At 43.4% G+C, this 21,229-nt stretch overlaps 1 protein-coding gene across 3 annotated transcripts in view; it reads right to left on the reverse strand.

The window, feature by feature from the left end:
* Window positions 1-8,097: 8,097 nt before the first annotated feature.
* The window catches only part of MACROD1 (mono-ADP ribosylhydrolase 1), an 802,331-nt gene continuing 789,199 nt past the window's right edge, over window positions 8,098-21,229 (reverse strand). For all 3 annotated transcript variants that reach the window (XM_088480066.1, XM_088480064.1, XM_088480065.1), the window contains one exon: window positions 8,098-9,548. In XM_088480066.1, coding sequence (XP_088336192.1) covers window positions 9,520-9,548 — 29 coding nt within the window. In that variant the 3' untranslated portion in view covers window positions 8,098-9,519. The remainder of the gene's footprint in view (window positions 9,549-21,229) is intronic.

A 21,229-nucleotide genomic window follows, 5' to 3' on the forward strand; every position in this document is an offset into this window, starting at 1 on the left:
CTGAACTGTGCAGGTCAGACCCCACTCCAGGGGACCCCACTCCAGGTCCAATGTTACTCCATGTTACCGATTTTGTCGCTATGTTGCCAAAGTGTACGGATGTGAGTTAGGGGAAGTGGGCGTCCTTATATCAGGCTGTGATCGCAATGCAAATGTACACATTTACATATCACCGCTGATATTAGCAACTGCGCTGCCTGCGTATAAGCAGAATAGCGATCCATGCTAATCAGGCCCTATGTTTGCAGATCCATCTCTTGTGCTAAGGATAGGGCTGATACACGTGCGCACTGATAATAATGACGGCTGTGAAATCAAGTGTATGGGCGAATATCAACATAAAGTTCTGTACACAGGGCCACTACTAAGCTCTGAAAAGTGATAAAGTGGAGAGTGATAAACCACCAGCCAATCAGCTCCCAACTGTCATTTTTCAAACATAGGGATCTATTTACTAATCATGGTAGGAGACACAGTGAAAAGTGATAAAGTGCCAGCCAATCAGCTTCCAACTGCCATCTCACAGGCTGTGTTTGAAAAATGACAGTTGGGAGCTGATTGGCTGGTACCTTATCACTTTTCATTCTGTCTCCTAACACTGCTTAGTAAATAGACCTCACAGCCTGTAACATGGTAGTTAGGAGCTGAGTGGCTGGTCGTTTATCACTCTCCACTTTATCACTTTTCAGAGCTTCATACATCTGCCCCAGAGAGACTTAGGGATAAATTTACTAAAGTGAGAATTTTTAGAAGTATGTTTTAGCAGTGATGTTGCCCATAGCAACCACTCAGATTCTACTTAACATTTAACTAGCACCTTCTAGAAGATAATAGCTAAAATCTGATTTGTTGCTATGGGTAACATCACTTTTAAAACTCACTTCTAAAAACTCTCTATTTAGCAAATGTACCCCTTACACCACAGGTTCTCAAACTCGGTCCTCAGGACCCCAAACAGTGCACGTTTTCCAGGTCTCCTCACAGAATCGCAGGTGAAATAATTAACTCCACCTGTGGATCTTTTAAAATGTGTCAGTGAGTAATGAATACACCTGTGCACCTGCTGGGTTACCTGCAAAACATGACCTGTGTGGGGTCCCGAGGACCGAGTTTGAGAACCTCTGCCTTACGCTAATACAATTGCAACTGCATTCTCTCACAGAACAAAGTTGCTAAAATATGCTAATACCTTCTAAAGCACAGCCGAGCTTGGGGACACCCACTGCTGCCTTCTCATATCTGTCTGACGATGTGCAACAGCATAAACATCGGTAACATTGATGTACATCGTGCAGCTACGCAGCATGTGATTCAAGTCTGACCTGCTGCCATCCCTGCAGCTCTCCTGACACGCAGAGAGCTCTCATATTGTGGAGGAGAGCACAATGGTAAATTTATGCACGCCCTTGAATGGTGTTTAAACCATCAGACACGTCTTCCTTTTTTTTTTTACCATGCCCCCGTTACCACCCCCAAACACCTGTCACTCACTTTGTGAGTGGTTCCTCTATACGAGTGTAAACACAATGCAATTGCTGCGCATGCGCAGTGCGACTTTCACACATGAGCAGCTGCAAACAATCACTTCATCTGCGTAAATAATGGCTTTGAGTGAAAATGAGGCCGACTTGCATACATCTCTGTATCAGGCCTATTGTGTGTACTGTCATGCACTGTGAGTATTATGAAATATGTGTATATGGGGGCAATTCAACGCAAATTGAATAGCGCCGGGAGCAAACTCCCAGAGCTATTCAATTCAATGCGCTGTGTGGTCGGAGAATGCCGGTTCTCGCGCCTTAACGGGTGTTAAGGCGCGGTAACCGGCATTCTCTGACCAAAGTGCACAGTGCGCGGATGCTAGCGCCGCGCTAAGCAGAAAAACAGCTGCGCCCATCACTTTGGTCAGATTTCTCCTCGTATACCCAGGGGGGTGCGAGAAGAAGTCCTTAGCCTGCCCAAACAGCGCGTTGTATTGAATAGCTGCTGGAGCTCCCTCCCATCGCTATTCAACATCGCACTGAATTGAATTCCCCCCTTTATTTGCTACTTTTCCCATTAATAGCCAATAAATGGCCTTTTTGTGGCAGGAAATAATCCGGAACATTTTCCATCAGCCCCTACTAATATTCATCACTTGTTGTTTCAATGCAACCTCTGTGATCTTGAGGGACACAGACACAACAGAAGCTTGAACGAGCTCTCAGTAGGACTCCCCTGTGCTGACAAGAACCATCTTCTATTACATATGTGCTGCCATTAGTTATACGCTTCTGCCAGCTGAGGTGTCCGCACTGCATCACACTCCCTATGTCACTCCTGGCTTGGAGACAGCAAACGCCTGCTTAGGCCTCATTACCACTAAAAATAATTTTTTGCATTAAAACAAACTCCTGACTGACTGACATACTGTATGCTGATGTGTTTACAGCATTGTACGATCAATGGGGGCCACTTAAAGCTTCCATAATGTGATTACTTGCAGTAAGTGTATGTGAATTGTACAAGATACAGCTCTGGAAAAGAGCAACGGTTGTATGGGGTCATTAAAAGGGATACGGTCAATATCCTGGCAAAGGGGATGCCGGCTCTTAGAATACCGCATACTTAGCGACATTTATTATCTGCTCCCCGGGAGTTGCAGACACAGCAGGCCATGGGGAGTGGGGACAGGTTTCTATGTCATTAGGCCCCACCCCCGTTCCGGCAAACTGCCACAAATCGCGGGAGCGGGGCTAAATGACGTGTTTTCACATAATTTAACCCCACCCCTCCATACATAGCCGCGATTCATACCAATTATGCCGCGATTCCCGGCAATCATTTCCCCATTCTGCCCACTTCAATTCAATTCTGGAGCCTCCCGCAACTTCTTGGATATTAGGTAAGTATGGAATACCGGCGCCGGCATCCCAACACCTATCAGAATCACAACGCCAGCATCCTGACTGCCGGCATCCCGAAGGTATGTAATGGGGTTAGGGGGAGGGTTATGCACTAGGGGGGAGGGTATCCTAACCCTGTCAGGATGGTATCGTCAGGATTTTGACCACCGGGATCCCGTGCGCTGACATCCCATACCCAACTCATTAAATACAATGGGTTCTATTGTCAGACCCATATCTATGCGTAGATAGTACTAGCACTAATAAAATTGATACCAAGTTGGCCTGTACCAGATTGTTTCTCTTCTTATCCTTCCTGAATAGAGCAGTGTCAGCCCACATGGCTGGTAACAGATAGCAATGGTAACTGACTGCTCGTGGATATACAGTATTGTGTGGTGTAATAAATGCTTCAGTGCAGTTTCTGCACACATATGAATGCTGTATATCTACAGGCAGCCTGTAAGAGTTCAGCTGCTATCTTTTATCTATTGCCAAGTTTCATATGTAATTATGCTATTAAGAATATATTGCTGAATGTCCATATGAGGCCAAAATATAGATCAAATATATGATGACTGTGCCCCAGTCTTGATACAGGGCCTGGAATAGGTCTGACACATTGAATATTACATTTTGTGGTTTAACATACAGTTGACTTGGGACAAATAACAAATAAAAAGTTAGTCAGCCCCTGAAGATGAATTTAGCACAGGCCTATGGCAGTGAACAGGTGATTCAGTGGCCACACCTGTTGGTTCCAGTGCGTTGGAAACTCAACCTCTGCCAATCGTCAAAACCTTTGGGACACATGGAGTTGACCTGGGCCAGCATCACTGCGTGTCATTTCCAGGATGTACCGAAGACAAATGGGGGAGCAACTTGCTATTGGCTACATTTACCTGTGTGGCATATAGCAATGTGCTAAACACTGACTTTATTTGTTGTTTAAGTATAGTCTATGCCCTATAAAATACATGTAATTGACACCAGGTTGTATGAGGACTTAGGCATACATGCAAATACATATAGGTACCTATAGGTACATACAGGTAGATGGCGGGGGCAAAGAAGGAGCTTATTTAAATAAGCTCTAAATATATAAATTGTGTACAATGTTTAAAATAATAAAAAGAGTGGCAGCATTATTCCTTCATACAGATTGGTGCTAGCACTCTGTATACAAGACCGGACCTGTCATCTCAGGGATACATGTGTGGGTGGTGGTGTTCGGTATTTAGTATATGGTTTCATTACTTCTTTAAAAAAATAGTATTTCCCAACATGAAAAGATGGGACGCATGTAGTGAGGCCCCGTACAAGCCCTTCCGCAGAGCCACAAACACCATGCCCAGTTTATCAATGCCACACTCCAAATGGTAACTCCTCTCCCATTTATGGCACATAAAAAGTCATGGAGAAATGAGACTGTTGGGAGGTGTTCCTTCGCCTCCACGTGACCTCCAGAGGAGTATCCAAAAACATAGGCTCAGTTCATCAATGTTGGTCAGGGGCATCCATTCATGCTAGGAGTGCTCCATGTTACTGACACCAAAATAACAGTGAAGCACTGCTAATTTGGTGTTACGCCCTCGTATGGTTGCACCTGGTGTGGCTCACACTCCCCTAGTGATGCCTCTGCAGGTTTGTAGGGGCACTTTTTCCTCACAAGGCATTAGGTGAGAGTTATTTTTGTGTGCGTGTATCAACAATATATGTTGTTATTCAACCCCTTAGAAGCAATTATGTGCAATAATCAAATCCATCTCTCTAGCAGCAGTGTAGACCAGTTGCCTCTTCTCCTTGTTTCCCAGTGAATGATCATGTATTTGAGAGAGCTGGATGTTAGTTTCCCTTAAACATCTAATATATACACAAAGTCATGTACTGTAGCTGTTCTTTCTGATTTAACTTCCTTTATTGCTAGGCAAATAGGAGATTGATTGATTACCAGCCATGTGTTCTGGAAATGTTTTCTCCGTCCTCCCCACACGGTGCAGACCTCATGGACAGGATAAAAGATACAACTTGAGCAATATCTAATATTAGATTTATGGGAATTGTGTGTCTGTTCATATGTTGCACCTTGTATGTACATGTATACTGACCATGCATCTGAATCATAATAGTTTCATTTTTAATAACTTAACTTAAACTAATTCATATTTCTAGAATTCTTGACCATCTTGCAGGCTATTTGGAGTTTATATAGTAGTCCTTTTAGGGGCTAGTATCTGTATTACCCAGCAGACAAAACTCTTTGGTGCACGTGCAGATAAGTTGAGCAGCAGTACTTTGTTTGAAGGCCAATGTTATCCTTCGGTGATCAGATTTCTGTATTTGTCTTCATTATGTGATCCTGTGCTCTCCACTCACAGCAATTTGATTCTGCTTCTTCATAACCTTTGTTTAAAACTCGCTCCTAAATGTTTTCAAGCACATCCTCATCTAAATCATTGTGTCTGGCCCTCAGAAATTCCATCTGTGGGCGTGGATGGAAGCTCTTGGCATGTAACAGATTGTTTTGCTTCCTATCCTTTTGGAATAGAGCAGTGTCGGCGCCTGTGGCTGTTCTCAGTCATGGTAGCAGATAGCAATGGTAGCCTTACTGACTGCTCGTGGATATACAGTATTGTGTGGTGTAATAAATGCTTCAGTGCAGTTTCTGCACACATATGAATGCTGTATATCTACAGGCAGCCTGTAAGAGTTCAGCTGCTATCTTGTATCTATTGCCAAGTATCATATGTAATTATGCTATTAAGAATATATTGCTAATGTCCATATGAGGCCAAAATATAGATGAAATATATGATGACTGTGCCCCAGTCTTGGTGCAGGGCCTGGAATAGGTCTGACATATTGAATATTGAATTTTGCGGTTTAACGTACAGTTGACTTGGGAAGAATAAGAAATAAAAAGTTAGTCAGCCCCTGAAGTTGAATTTAGCACAGGCCTATGGCAGTGAACAGGTGATTCAATGGCCACACCTGTTGGTTAAAGTGCGTTGGAAACTCAACCTCTGCCAATCATCAAAACCTTTGGGACACATGGAGTTGACCTGGGCCAGCATCACTGCGTGTCATTTCCAGGATGTACTGAAGACAAATGGGGGAGCAACTTGCTATTGGCTACATGGTACCTGTGTGGCATATAGCAAATGTGCTAAACAACACTGACTTTATTTGTTGTTTAAGTATAGTCTATAACCACCTATCACAGTGTCAGCTGATCGCTGGGCTCCTGCCCTGTGACCTCGGCATCTGATTTGTGCTGTAAACTGAGATGTCAATTTACAGCACAAGTCAGATACGGGGTCACAGAGCAGGATCCTGGTGATCAGGTGTCTGGAGGCACAGAGGAGCTCACCCAATCACCGGTCTCGTGGATGCAGGTGTTTTTTTTCTTTGTATAAATACTGTATATTTTTATACAGTGATCAGCTTCTGCCTATCAGACCAGAGCAGGAGTCAGTGTAACAGGGAAAGACTGAATAACGCCATCTCCAGGTGGCGTTATCATCACAGGGTATCTTTGAAGCAGATCACATTTCCCATTACAAGTATGGGAAATGTGATCTGCTTATACAAGTATGGGAAATGTGATCTGCTTACTGAAAACGTGCAACTTTAAGGGCTTGGAATAGTTTTTCACGAAAACTGCTAAAAAAGCCCTTTTACACATTTATCATACTAAAATAATGTAAGAAGGGTGTTAAAACACCAGTTTTCACATTATTTTAGTAAAAATAACATTGAGAAATAGGGCCCTTTGTAAGTAGGCCATAAATGCACGTTTGCTTAATCTGTTAGGTTTAAAAAAAAATAAAAATAAAAAACAATCACGGCTGACTGTTTAATAGAGGCATTGAAGACAACATAAGAATCATATAACACAAGAAACTTGTCTAAGTGGGTATTGTCTGGACAAAACTAGATCTCCCTTAAGGTTCATACACAATAGACGATGTGCTGAAAGATATTGGTGAAAGCTATTGGGTGTACACACTGAACGATATCATTCAGTGACATCATCCTGCCACATACCTGAACAGGCACTTTCTGACAATATCGTGAGAATGACCTGCATGTTTGCACAACAGCAAACATCATTAATGACCGTCAGGAGTGTGCATTGTTGATCGTTTGGTGCATACACACTGGACGATATGAATAATATATCATTGAACGATATCGTTATCGTTCACTTTTATTGTCTAGTGTGTATGCCCCATTAGATTGTTAGCATTGCAGAAGTAAAATCTAAACATTTTTCAGGTTTTTGTTTTTTTTTCTCCCCATTTTGTGCAGATTCAGTGTGTGAAATGGCACTAGACAAAACCATTGTTTGGCCTCACTGATGATCCATTCACTCGTAGCTGTGCACACCAGCAACACTGTCAGCTAATTAGTGATAGTACTGATTGTAATTCTGTGCAGCAAATTAAAAAGACACTCGTTGCTGAGACCGAGGGATATGCACAGCATTTAAAAGAAAACAAAAAACGCTGTAGCTCCACTAGTGATAGTTAAAACTTAACATCATTTTATCCAAGACACAAGCCCAAGTAACAAAATGCGTCAGCCATGGAACAGGCCTACCAGACGTGCCGAGATAAAGGACTGAGAGGAAAGCAGCCACACCAGTGCCTGGATATCCAATCAGCAGCTTATGTGTGTGGTAATCTTCTGATCACAATGATGCTGGAAGATAGCCAACCTCTAGATTTTGCACAATTTGACTACCTATGAGTGTGGCCACTGATTATTGCCAGAGGGGTCGGCTTTTGCATGGCCTCCTTAATATGCAGAGCTGAAGTTTTTACCATAGCAGGGAACGTTGGGAAGAGTCTCTTAAAGCAATACATGATCATTTCTCTTTCTTGTGCCATTTACCTGCTAGGCTGCTACACACACTTGAGTGTACATTTTGTGAGCTGATTTGTAGTCTATTGATTCACTAGACACCAGTACCTCATGAATGGTCAAGCAGTACCTCAGTAAGGTCACTAGTTTATAGTGAACCAATTGGCTGAATACAGGTCCAGCCCACAAAATGGCTGCTCCCACTGTATGCTGGTGAAGACTACCCTTTAATATGTCATAAATTCACATAACTATGGAAGACATTGTGCACATAGTTAAATACTTTATTTACAAATTTTGTGAACTGAATGCTCAGTACTATATAGGAGTAAAATAAGTATCTGCATGTATGTATACTAGCATTATTATTATTATTATTATTATTATTATTATTATTATAGGAAAACCTATTTATTTTAAACAAAGTGCCACCGAACCACTGCACCATGCACAGAACAGTCAGTTATAGTCTAGCACAGAGGTTCCCAATCATGGTCCTCAAGTCTTCCCAACAGTTCAGGTTTTAGAGATATCCTGGTTGAGCACAGTCGACTAAAGGGCCCCATACATCTGCAACGCATCGTTACGATGTAGCGATCCTGCAACCCGGCATCGCAGGATCGCTGAAATCCAAAATGTTGGATTTCACATATATGCCGATCACAATCAAAAAATGATCGTGATTGGCAGATCGGTGAAATTTAACATGTAGAATTTCACCGATCCTGCGACGGATCGTGGAACATCGATGGACGCCAGTCTGCATTTCCGACCGGCGGATCGGTGTTTCCGATCCCATTGCTACATCGCAACGATCCGTCGCAGATGTATGGGGACCTTTAATTAGTACCTCAGTCAATTTGATTTAACCACCTGTGCGCTACCATGTATATCTTTTTATGAACGATTTTATGAACGAATATCTTTCAGATTATCTGTCAGATTTTTTAAAGTGTAATGAACGATTTTTTTGACCTACAAACGATTTTTGCATATTAACTTAATGAAAATCGTTCAGTTGGCAAGTCTGACTGAACTACAAACGTGAACTCGCATGAGCGATAATCGTTCATCGTTTGACTCAGAAAGTTAACGATTTTTTTCAAACAATTATCGTTAAATTATATCGTTTAACGATAATCGATCAAAAAATCTTTGTGTGTGTATGCAGCTTTAAACCTGAACTGTTGGGGGTGCCTTGAGGACTGCGTTTGGGAACCTATGGTCTACCAGTGTAAATATTAGCATAAATTCTGCATGTTTTTCCCTCAGCCTACTTTCTATAGCTATCTCTTTGTTCTTGCCATATTTGACCTTTGTTTTTCCTGAGACTTATAATCTGCCATTTTTATTCATCCATAATACAATTCTGGCTTTAGTTATAATACATGTTTGAAACTGTCTATTTTTCAGACTAACCTATTTTTTATTTGTCACTTGTTTTCTGCATGGATGATCTTATGTTCTGATGGGTGACTGTCTGCTGCTAAGAGTTTTCTGTACGTATCTTTCCTCAAAGTGATGGGTCAGTGGCTGTCTCAGATTAATGGGTAAACAAATCAATAAGCGGTTATAGGCTCAGCTCTTAATGAAATGATTAGGGCGGTGCTCTCCTCTTTCATTCTGTCTAGTGCCTCCTGTTTGGGCTAAATAATCACACAATTAAGGTTTGAGTAGCACTGACTTTACTGAAATAACAGATAAAGGGTGAAAATGACATCAGAGAGAGGACCGAGGTATCCTGCTGGATTAGTCTCCACATAAAACATTACAGTTTACAGGACATGTCCGCCGGGTCTGGAAAAGAAGTAAGAAAGAAACACTGTAATAAGAACATTTCTCTTAAATTACATCAAATCACAGTCCAATTATGTTTCCTTAGAGGCATCAATCTGCAATGATAAAATTAATCTACATTAGTTTAATAGGCCATGGGATGTATCATATACCTATCTAAGCACATTTCTGCTATAATTTGTAACCATCCAAGTGCTGCAGTGTGCAATACACATGGGAAGGTGTGAGGTAATGATACTGTACAATATACGGTATATACACATGGGAAGGTGTGAGGTGGTTCTACTGTACAATATACGGTATATACACATGGGAAGGTGTGAGGTAATTCTACTGTACAATATATGGTATATACACATGGGAAGTTATGAGGCAGTTCTGCTGTACAATATACGGTATATACACATGGGAAGGTGTGAGGTGGTTCTGCGGTACAAAATATGGTATATACACATGGGAAGGTGTGAGGTGGTTCTGCGGTACAATATATGGTATATACACATGGGAAGTTATGAGGCAGTTCTGCGGTACAATATACAGTATATACACATGGGAAGGTGTGAGGTGGTTCTGCTGTACAATATACAGTATATACACATGGGAAGGTGTGAGGTGGTTCTGCTGTACAATATACAGTATATACACATGGGAAGGTGTGAGGTGGTTCTACTGTACAATATATGGTATATACACATGGGAAGGTGTGAGGTGGTTCTGCGGTACAATATATGGTATATACACATGGGAAGGTGTGAGGTGGTTCTGCTGTACAATATACAGTATATACACATGGGAAGGTGTGAGGTGGTTCTACTGTACAATATATGGTATATACACATGGGAAGGTGTGAGGTGGTTCTACTTTACAATATACAGGTATATACACATGGGAAGGTGTGAGGTGGTTCTGCAGTACAATATATGGCATATACACATGGGAAGGTGTGAGGTGGTTCTGCAGTACAATATACGGTATGTACACATGGGAAGGTGTGAGGTGGTTCTGCAGTACAATATACGGCATATACACATGGGAAGGTGTGAGGTAGTTCTGCTGTACAATCACAAAACTTCACAACAATATTTCTGTGCCTGACTAGCCACAGTGAGCTTTCACTATTATTTGTTGTATGAAGTTGATTAACAGATTTTATTGCTTAAAGGACATGTGCAGAATATATATATATATATATATATATATATATATATATATATAGCAAATCCACTTGGACGGCACTCCAATAAATACCACAATTAGTCCCTGGTGCCCTCGGTTAGGACTATCAGCCGATGGTCCACAATTCAATACCAGTTCGGTGGCACTTAGGTGATTAATCAGTCAAGAAAACAGGTTAATATCACCAATGTTTCGGAGCCCTTTTTAATGCCCCATCATCAAGGTCCTTGATGATGGGGCATTAAAAAGGGCTCAGAAATGGTGTGTGTGTGTGTGTGTGTGTATGTGTACACACACACCCATCAGCCATAACATTAAATCCACCGCCAGGTGAAGTGAATAACATTGATTTTCTGATTGCAATGCCACCTGTCTAGGGGTGGGATATATTAGTCCAGAGGTTCCCAAGCGCAGTCCTCAAGGCACCCCAACAGTTCAGGTTTTAGCAATATCCATTTTGAGCATTGGTGGTTTAATCAAATTGACTGAGATACTAATTAAGCCACCTGTGCTCAACCATGGATTTGGGAAAACCTTTTATTAGGCAGTAAGTGAACACTTATGGGAATACAAAAGGATCTGACCAACCTTGACAAGGGTCACATTGCGATGGGTAGATGACTGGGTCAGAGCATCTTCAAAGGGGCAGGTCTTGTGGGGTATTCCCAATATGCAGTGGTCAGTACCTATCAAAAGTGATCCAATGAAAGACACAGGGCCGGCCTGAGCCAAATTTTGAGGTAAGCAGAATTTTTTTCCGGCGCCCCCTGTGGTACTGTGCGCGCATCCAAACAAATTAAGGGGGAATTGTCTCATGGGAAAAGCCATGCCTGGTGGTCACTTACACTCCGTCTGTCTCCGGGCTGATGACGTCACTCGCGTGCACCCGGCACAGCGCCGTGTGTGTGATGACTTCATGCGTCACCGGCGCTCTCCACTACGAGATGACGTCAGTGCCCGGGTGTCAGACATCAGGTCCCATATGGCAATGTGGATTGGAAACAACACTTATGGCGTTTTAATCGAAGTTTAAAACTTAAAAGAATTTTATGTAGATACAGAAACTACCAACCTGGCTTATTCCAAAGGTCCATTAAGCAAGAAATCAACCTTTGAACCTCAAACCCATAGCGCATCCATAAAAAGTTTTATTAGGCTATTAGACCAATAAGTCATGACTGAATTCAAAAATAATTTGACGGAAGGAACGTAACCTCTCTAAAGATGAGTTCTTAGCTCTCCAATCCTTAAGTAAAGACAGAAACATTGTCATCCGCTCTGCGGACAAGGGCGGAGCAGTAGTCCTTCAGGACACCTCTGCCAATAAGAATGAAATATATCGACAACTGAATGATCCAGATGTGTATTGTAAATTGAACAATGACCCGACAGCTTTCTACAAACAGGAATTAGACAATATGCTCCTTGAGGCCACCTCTAATAAGGTGATAAGTGTGGAAACCAGTAAACAATTAACCACTGACAAACCTGTGGCCCCTCTAATATACACACTACCCAAAATTCACAAGTCTCAGCGAGGGGTTCACTGTACAGTTCCATCTCCAAATACCTAGATTATTTCGTGCAGCCTCTGTTTTCAAAATAAGAACATTTCTCAAAGACACTAATTCCTTTTTGGACAAATTAAGCCAGTTGACAATAACCACCTAATTTGTTAATGTGCACTATTGACGTGGTATCCCTACATACCAGTATACCGCATACACAAGGTCTTGAATACATGGAACTGTTCCTTAAATCCCAAGATGATTATCAAGGCCTGAACATATTGTTTTTTGTACAGCTACTGGAAAAGACCTTAACCAGGAATTATTTACTATTCGATTGCTCTTCCTTCAACGAAAGGGATGTGCAATGGGTTCTCATGTTGCATCGGCGTTTGCCAAAACATACATGTTTTTTTGTGGAAAAGCCTCTATTTTTTTGACAATAACGACTTCAACCGTAACACAATATTTTTTAACTAGATATATAGATGACATATTCGTCTTGTGGACAGGCACCGAACTTGAGTTTGTGAACTCCATGACTAAAATCAACACCATGCACAAACACATTAAATTCACCTTTGAATACAGTCATGAAGTGCTGCATTTTTGGGATGTGAACATCAGATGGACTGGTACCTCTTTTGATACCTCTGTATACAATAAGCCCACCAATTGCAATACACTACTCCACGCCAAAAGCCACCACCCAGTATCCCTTCAAAAGAGTCTTCCCTATTCCAAATTTCTTCGGGTGAAAAGGATCACCAAGGATGCCTTTGTTGCTGAAGCTGACATCAACACAATGATGCAGAAGTTTCTGAATAGAGGGTACAGTTGGAAGGACCTGACTGCTGCCAAATTGAAAGCTTAATCTTGGACCCCCGAAATTGGCAATCAGCCTATAAAGAAAGAAAGAGTGATGTTCTTCATCAACCATTACAGTACAGCAAGCAACTACATCAATTCCACTACCAAGAAATTATGGCCAATCGTCAACACAGACCCTATCCTTAAACCATTAAAGAACTCTAAAGTGATGTTGGGCTACAAAAGAGGAAAAAACCTCAAGAATTGGTTGGTTCACAATGACATTTCTGGATCCCATTTTCTTACCAAAAAAACAGGTTGTTTCAGGTGCACGGGGTGCACAACTTGCAGATACTTGGACACTGGATCGGATGTGGTGCATCCCCATTCAGGGAAACGTATTGCCATCAGGCACGTGTTAACTTGCACCAGTAAATATATTGTTTACATCATCAGATGCCCATGTGGCTTAACATATATCGGCAAAACTTCATGCACAATGCGGATAAGAATGGGCCAACACAGAACAGCCATCCGACAAGCGATTGAAGGAAAGGAAAGCGATCAACCAGTGGCCAGCCATTTCAAAGACGCAAGACATCCACTGGCCACTTTGTCTATTAAAATCATCGATCATGCACCTTCATAGACTCCCTGTTAATAGTTCCATTCCAAACCCAGTGATTATCCGTCTGCATTTGCTCTGTTCAAACCTGACCATTTCAGCATTGATGAGTAAATCTTGCTGTTTAATAAATTATTATTTCAGGTCACCTGATGGCTGTATTAACCTTATTTTGAGTACTTCATGCACACGCACACACAAAAACCCCTGGATTGTGACAATATATATATACTGTATATATATATTTGCTTCATTAACTACAGCAAGCATTCGATTGCGTTGATCACGACAAGCTATGGAAGTGTTTACGGCAGATGGGCATTCCGGAGCACCTGGAGAAACTGATGCGATCGCTCTACATGAGGCAAGAAGCCACAGTCAGGACAGCTTTCGGCAACATGGATTGGTTCAAGATCGGAAAAGGCGTTCGACAAGGCTGCATTCTCTCGCCACCTTTATTCAATCTTTACGCTGAAATGATCATGAGATGATGCAGTTTGGACGAGTCTACAATTGAAGTAAATATCGGAGGGAGGAACATTAACAATCTACGATATGCCGATGACAAGACTCTGCTTGTTGAAACTGGAAAAGACCTAGAATATCTGGTCAGAAGAGTCAAAGAAGAAAGCCAGAGCATGGGACTGTACCTCAACATCAAGAAAACAAAGATAATGACTACGGCAAGTGACGATGCAGTCCATATTGCAATCGATAATGAGGAAGTCGAATCGGTATGAGACTTCCTCTTTCTGGGTTCTAAGATTGATCGCAGTGGAGAATCATCTACTGAAATAAAGCAACGAATTACACTTGGCCGCAATGCTATGCTAGGAATGACAAAGATATGGAAGAGCAACGATATCAGCAGCGCAACAAAAGCACAGTTGGTCAATGCAATTGTTTTTCCGATCTTATATGCATGCGAAACCTGGACACTCAAGAAGGCAGATCGCAAGAGAATTGACGCTTTTGAATTGTGGTGCTGGAGGCGAATGCTGCGCATACCATGGACAGCAATGAATACGAACAAGGCAGTCCTAGAGCGGGTCAAACCACAAATATCACTAGAAGGCAAGATCACCAAACAACGACTCTCGTATTTTGGACATGTCATGCGGGCAAATTCCCTAGAAACAGCGCTAATGCTTGGATTAGTCAGCGGGTCCAGAAGAAGAGGACGCCATAGAACTCGTTGGCTGGACACAATAAAGGTTGACACAAACATTCACATAAATTACCTAAAGGAAGCGGTCAGAGAAAGAGAAGCGTGGAGTTCACTGATCCATAAAGTGTCCGAAAGTCGATGTCGACTAAATGGATAATCATTTTATATATATATACATATATATATATATATACATATATATATATATATATATATATATATATAAAAACACAGGTGGATTGACTGTGGGCGACAGTTCCGCTTAATAAATAAATATATATATATATAGCAGCACACAGTGCCGCCTCTGTGGATCGTATATATATATATATATATATATATATATATATATATATATATATTGTGATAGGATCATTGGTAAAGTGGTCTGTGGCAGGTACATTTGTCCCAGATTCCTGTCTTTTGTGTTTTAAACCCCAGGAGAAAGTCTGCAGTGTAGCAGGCTTGAGTTTCGGCTTTTTGAAAAGCCGGTTTGGGACCTGGGGGTTGTGGGTGAGAGAAGAGGGAGGGCTCCACCCACGGCCACTCCAGGTTTTGGTTCTCGCAGCCTGGTAACAGGTTTGTTAGGGTTTCCACCTGAGAGTGACCAATATAAGCCTAGTGTGTTTAGGGCTGAGTGTCTCACCTGGGAGAGCAGACAGGGAGTTTGCTCAGAGACACTTGAAAACCTATCCGTGAGTGTTGTGCTGTGCTTTCTTGCTGGCGAGGGTATTAGGCCCTGCCAGGTTCTGGTAGTGAGGGAACTACCTGTGAAGTTAGTGCCCTGACAGGGCTAGGATTTATGTTTATGTTTTCTTTATGTTATTTCTGATATTGTACAATAAAGACTGGCGCCGACCAGCTTGTACTTGCATCCAGACTGGTGTGCTGCTTCCCTGCTGCTGTGTGTGTGTGTAAGGAAGGAGTCCTCTACCCAGGAGAGGGACCCCCTAACCTAACTGTGTCACAATATGGTGGAGAATGCGGGCAACCACACACACTAAAGTTGCAGCAAGAGGAAAACTTTCCATTTAAAAATTAAAGGGACAGACACTCAATTTGTGAGTGTGGAAATAACACTGTGTCCTTGGAGTCCCATAGAGGAGGCGTCAGCCAATGCTCAGAGAGGCAAGGTTCAGCTTCCAACCTACACCCCAGGACAAAATGGAGGACATTATTAAGGCCTTGCTCCAAGCTACAGCAGCTCAGCAGGAATCTACCAGGGCTCAGCAGGAAGCTACAGCAGCTCAGCAGGAGTCTAACAGACTTCAACAGGTCTCCATTGAGGAAACCCGCCAGGCCTTAGCGGAAAACAGCCAGGCCATAAGAGAGGTGGTACAGCACCTGGTCGCCCAGCCCAGAGATGTTGCCACTGGTCCTCCCACCCCCACTCACTCCGTACGAGCCAGTCACTTCCTTCAAAAGATGACTTCGGGCGATGATGTGGAGGCCTATCTCGCCGCATTTGAAAGAACGGCCGAAAGGGAGAGTTGGCCCAAGGAGCAGTGGGCAAGTCTGGTGGCACCTTTTTTGTCTGGGGAGCCACAAAAAGCATATTTCGACTTATGCCTGGCTGATGCCAAGGACTGTAAAAAACTAAAACAGGAGATCCTAACTCGCTTGGGAGTCACCACCTTTGTTCGTGCCCAACGGGTCCACCGCTGGGAGTTCCATAGGGACAAGCCTCCACGTTCACAGATGCATGACCTCGTCCATCTGTCCTCAAAATGGCTACAGCCCAAGACGCTGACGGGACCACAGATCGTGGAAAGGGTCGTGATGGACCGGTACCTGCGATCATTACCTCTGACTCTGCGCAAGTGGGTGAGCCATGCAGACCCTAAGTCCGCGGACCAGTTGGTCGAGCTGGTGGAGAGGTACGTGGCGGCTGAGGAGCTGATGAGTATGCCCCACTGAGCCCCGATGGCGCACCGGCGAACTCCCACAGACACTGGTAAGACTGTTCCAGGGGAGAAGGGTGCTGGGCAGTGGAACGTACCTAAGACTGAGGGTGTAGAACCTGGAGACAGGCCTGCCAGGCCAGGAAGGTTCTTGCCCCGTAAACGACTAGACATTAATATGACTCAGTGTTTCCGATGTGGTGGCTTCCGCCATATTGCCGCTAATTGTTCACTTACAACTGAACCTATGCAATGTGATACTGCTCATGTCTACTGCAGGGGGTCTTTCTTTGCACAGACAGCCTGTACGGCTGACCGGCAGGCTGAGACTGATAAGCACATGTGTGTACTCACTGTAGATGGCAACCGAGTAGAGGCACTGTTAGACTCTGGTAGCTTGGTGACACTTATAAAAGCTGAGCTGGTGAACCCCTTGAGGCATACAGGGAAAACTGTTGGTGTGACCTGCATACATGGGGATACTCGATATTATGTTACGGCCGAGGTGAACATCGAGACACCATGTGGCTCTGCTATAGTTTCTGTGGGTTTGGTGCATGGTCTAGTGTACGATGCAATATTGGGGAGAGACTTTGCTCACTTCTGGAAGTTGTGGGAAAGCCGTTTTGGTCCAGAGGTGAACAACCCCGATCCATTTGAGAAGGTTGTCGATGTAGTGGAGGAGGGAGTTTCTTCTGAGTCAGAGTTATTCCCTTTTTCTACTATGGTTGGCGAACTAGAGAATGCGGAACATGACGGTGGCCCACCAACTGATGTGCCTCCCATTGAGGTGGGAAGTGTTGTTGGGCCAAGTGATCGTCTGCCTGATTTAGAGGTCAGAAGAGAGGTCTTTGCCGTGGAGCAGTTGAATGACCCTACTTTGGTAAAAGCCAGGGAGAATGTAAAAGTAGTTGATGGTAAACCCGTAGACCCTGACAGTACTTTGTCCTATCCCCACATGGCAATGTGTCAGGATTTGTTATATCAGGTGACTAAGAAGGGGGAAGATATTGTGGAACAACTAATAGTTCCCAAAGCCTACAGAAGAACAGTGTTGGATCTGGCCCATGGTCATATAACGGCAGGCCATCTAGGGGTAGAGAAAACCACTGAGCGAATAATGCAGAGGTTTTTCTGGCCCGGGCTTCATAAAGAGGTGTCTGACTTTTGCGCATTCTGCCCTGAGTGTCAGTATCATGCTCCCAGGCCACATTTTAAGGGTCCACTAGTTCCATTGCCTATTATAGAGGTGCCGTTTGAAAGAATAGCGATGGATTTGGTTGGACCCTTAATGAAGTCTGCCAGGGGACACCAGTATATTCTGGTCATAATGGATTACGCTACTAGGTACCCGGAAGCGATCCTGTTGCGCAATACGTCAACCAAGACCATTGCCAGCGAGCTAGTTCATTTCTTTAGCAGGCTGGGTATACCCAAGGAGATACTAACTGACCAGAGTACACCGTTTATGTCCAAAGTCATGAAAGAGTTATGTCGCCTGTTCAAAATTGAACAGTTAAGAACTTCAGTTTATCACCCCCAAACCGATGGGCTGGTCGAGAGGTTTAACAAGACGTTAAAACACATGCTTAGGAAAGTGGTCGACAAGGATGGTAGGGATTGGGATTACTTATTGCCGTATTTATTGTTGGCCATAAGAGAAGTTCCCCAGTCCTCCACCGGGTTTTCACCCTTCGACTTGTTGTATGGGAGACACCCAAGGGGGTTACTAGACATTGCCAAAGAGACATGGGAGGGGCAGTCTAGTCCTTACAAAACCGTGATTGAGTATGTTTCTCAAATGCAGGAGAGAATTGCTGCGGTAGTGCCGATAGTGAGAGAGCACCTGGAACAGGCTCAACAGGCACAGCAGAGGGTATACAACCGCAATGCTCGGTTACGCAGCTTTGCTCCTGGGGACAGAGTGTTAGTATTGGTTCCCACTGTGGAAAATAAACTTTTGGCTAAATGGCAAGGGCCCTTTGAAATCTTAGAAAGAGTGGGGCAGGTCAATTACAAAGTTTACCAGCCGGGGAAAAGAAAGCCGGAACAGATATACCATATAAATCTGTTAAAGCCCTGGAAAGATAGAACGGCACTGTCAGCCGTCCGAGCCCCTCCAGTAAATCCAGGGCCCTTAGTTCCCGAAGTGACAGTGGCAAAAACCCTGTCGGCAATTCAACAACAAGAGGTCAAGGAGTTTCTGATCAGAAATAGGGTGCTGTTCTCTGACGTACCTGGGAAAACCTCGGTCATTAAACATGAAATCATCACTGACCCAGGGGTTAAAGTTAATCTAAAGCCCTATAGGTTGCCAGAAGCACAAAGAGAATCGGTGTTGAAAGAAATAAAAAATATGCTAGAGTTGTGGGTTATTGAAGAATCACATAGTGAATGGTCAAGTCCCATTGTGTTGATTCCAAAGCCCGACGGGAGTGTGCGTTTCTGCAATGACTTCCGAAAGTTGAACAGTGTTTAAAAATTCGATGCCTACCCGATGCCAAGAGTGGATGAATTGATTGAGAGACTAGGGACGGCAAGGTATTTAACCACTCTTGACATAACCAAAGGGTATTGGCAAGTACCGTTAACCGAGAGTGCCAAACAAAAGACAGCTTTTTCAGCGCCAGAGGGCTTGTTTCAGTACAAGATGTTGCCCTTCAGGCTACATGGGGCACCTGCTACCTTCCAAAGAATGATGGACAGGATTCTAAGGCCCCATAGACGGTATGCGGCTGCTTATCTGGATGACGTGGTCATTCATAGTCCTGAATGGCAGTCTCACTTCCCCAGGGTACAAGCAGTTTTGGACTCCATCTATAAGGCAGGTTTGACAGCCAACCCAAAAAAGTGTTGTCTAGGCATGGAGGAAGTAAAATATCTGGGATACACCATTGGCAGATAAAGCCTCAGCTCAATAAAGTTGATGCCATACAAAACTGGCCACGGCCTGGCCATGTCTGGTGGTCACTCAGTGAGTGCAGGCAGTGCCTGCTCCACACTCCCCAGAGCCTCTCTACTGTTTTTACTGTGGGTGTATATATATATATATATATATATAATTATATATATATATATATATTGTGACACAGTTAGGTTAGGGGGTCCCTCTCCTGGGTAGAGGACTCCTTCCTTACACACACACACAGCAGCAGGGAAGCAGCACACCAGTCTGGATGCAAGTACAAGCTGGTCGGCGCCAGTCTTTATTGTACAATATCAGAAATAACATAATGAAAACATAAACATAAATCCTAGCCCTGTCGGGGCACTAACTTCACAGGTAGTTCCCTCACTACCAGAACCTGGCAGGGCCTAATACCCTCGCCAGCAAGAAAGCACAGCACAACACTCACAGATAGGTTTTCCAAGTGTCTCTGAGCAAACTCCCTGTCTGCTCTCCCAGGTGAGACAATCAGCCCTCAACACACTAGGCTTATATTGGCCACCCTCAGGTGGGAACCCAATCAAGCCTGTTACCAGGCTGCGAGAACCAAAACCTGGAGTGGCCGTGGGTGGAGCCCTCCCTCTCCTCTCACCCACAACCCCCAGGTCCCAAACCGGCTTTTCAAAAAGCCGAGACTCAAGCCTGCTACACTGCAGACTTTCTCCTGGGAATTTAAAACACATAAGACAGGAATCTGGGATAAATGTCCCTGTCACAGACCACTTTACCAGTGATCCTATCACAATATATACACACACGCATGTATGTATAATTATATAAAATTAATTTCAATGCTTTCTCCTGAATACTATATCCTATGCCTCCTATATGCACTACTTTTTGTGTTTGTAATTCTTCAAGCTTATTTTTAAAATAATCTTATAAGTGATTTCATGAGGGTTCAATATGCAAAATTCAAACGATGTCCTCGCTCTGACATGTGACCTCACATTAATCCCACAGAGCAAAATCTTACATGTAGGAGAATTTAATAACCTGACTGCAAGAGCGTAGTTCCAGTGTTTAGCACATTAAATCTCATTCAAGTGCGTCTCTCACCATTAATTACAATGTTCTGATTGAGAAATGTATAAACACTCCCTAGGGCTATATATCAATCTTGAAAGTTCCTTTATAACAAATAGCTATAAAAATCCTTAATTAATGTTTTACAGCCAGACACCAATGTCATTTTATGTGGGGATGGCAACTCCACCTAGTTTATCATCCACTGCAGCCATCTCCTGGGCTGGCTGCAGTGGATGAGGACTGAAAACCTGAGCACATGAATGTCAGCAAGGAGAAAAAAGAAACTAGCCCCTTACACAATGTATACGGGGATGCAAAGGACAGACCTTCATAAATACCAGCAGGAGGAAATGAACATACCTAGGTGCCTGTATATGATCCAAAGATGTCTGTTTCTGCATGATTAAGGTACCTTCTTAATAAACCCCCCCAACCCCGCTACTTACTGGCACTGGTATTCTGACCAGAGGTCGGGATGCCGACGCTTACATTCCCGGTCCTGGAATCCTGATGCTG

The sequence above is a fragment of the Taudactylus pleione genome, unplaced genomic scaffold (genome assembly GCF_031769625.1).
Source record: "Taudactylus pleione unplaced genomic scaffold, aTauple2 ptg000250l, whole genome shotgun sequence".
In the NCBI taxonomy this organism is placed as follows: domain Eukaryota; kingdom Metazoa; phylum Chordata; class Amphibia; order Anura; family Myobatrachidae; genus Taudactylus; species Taudactylus pleione.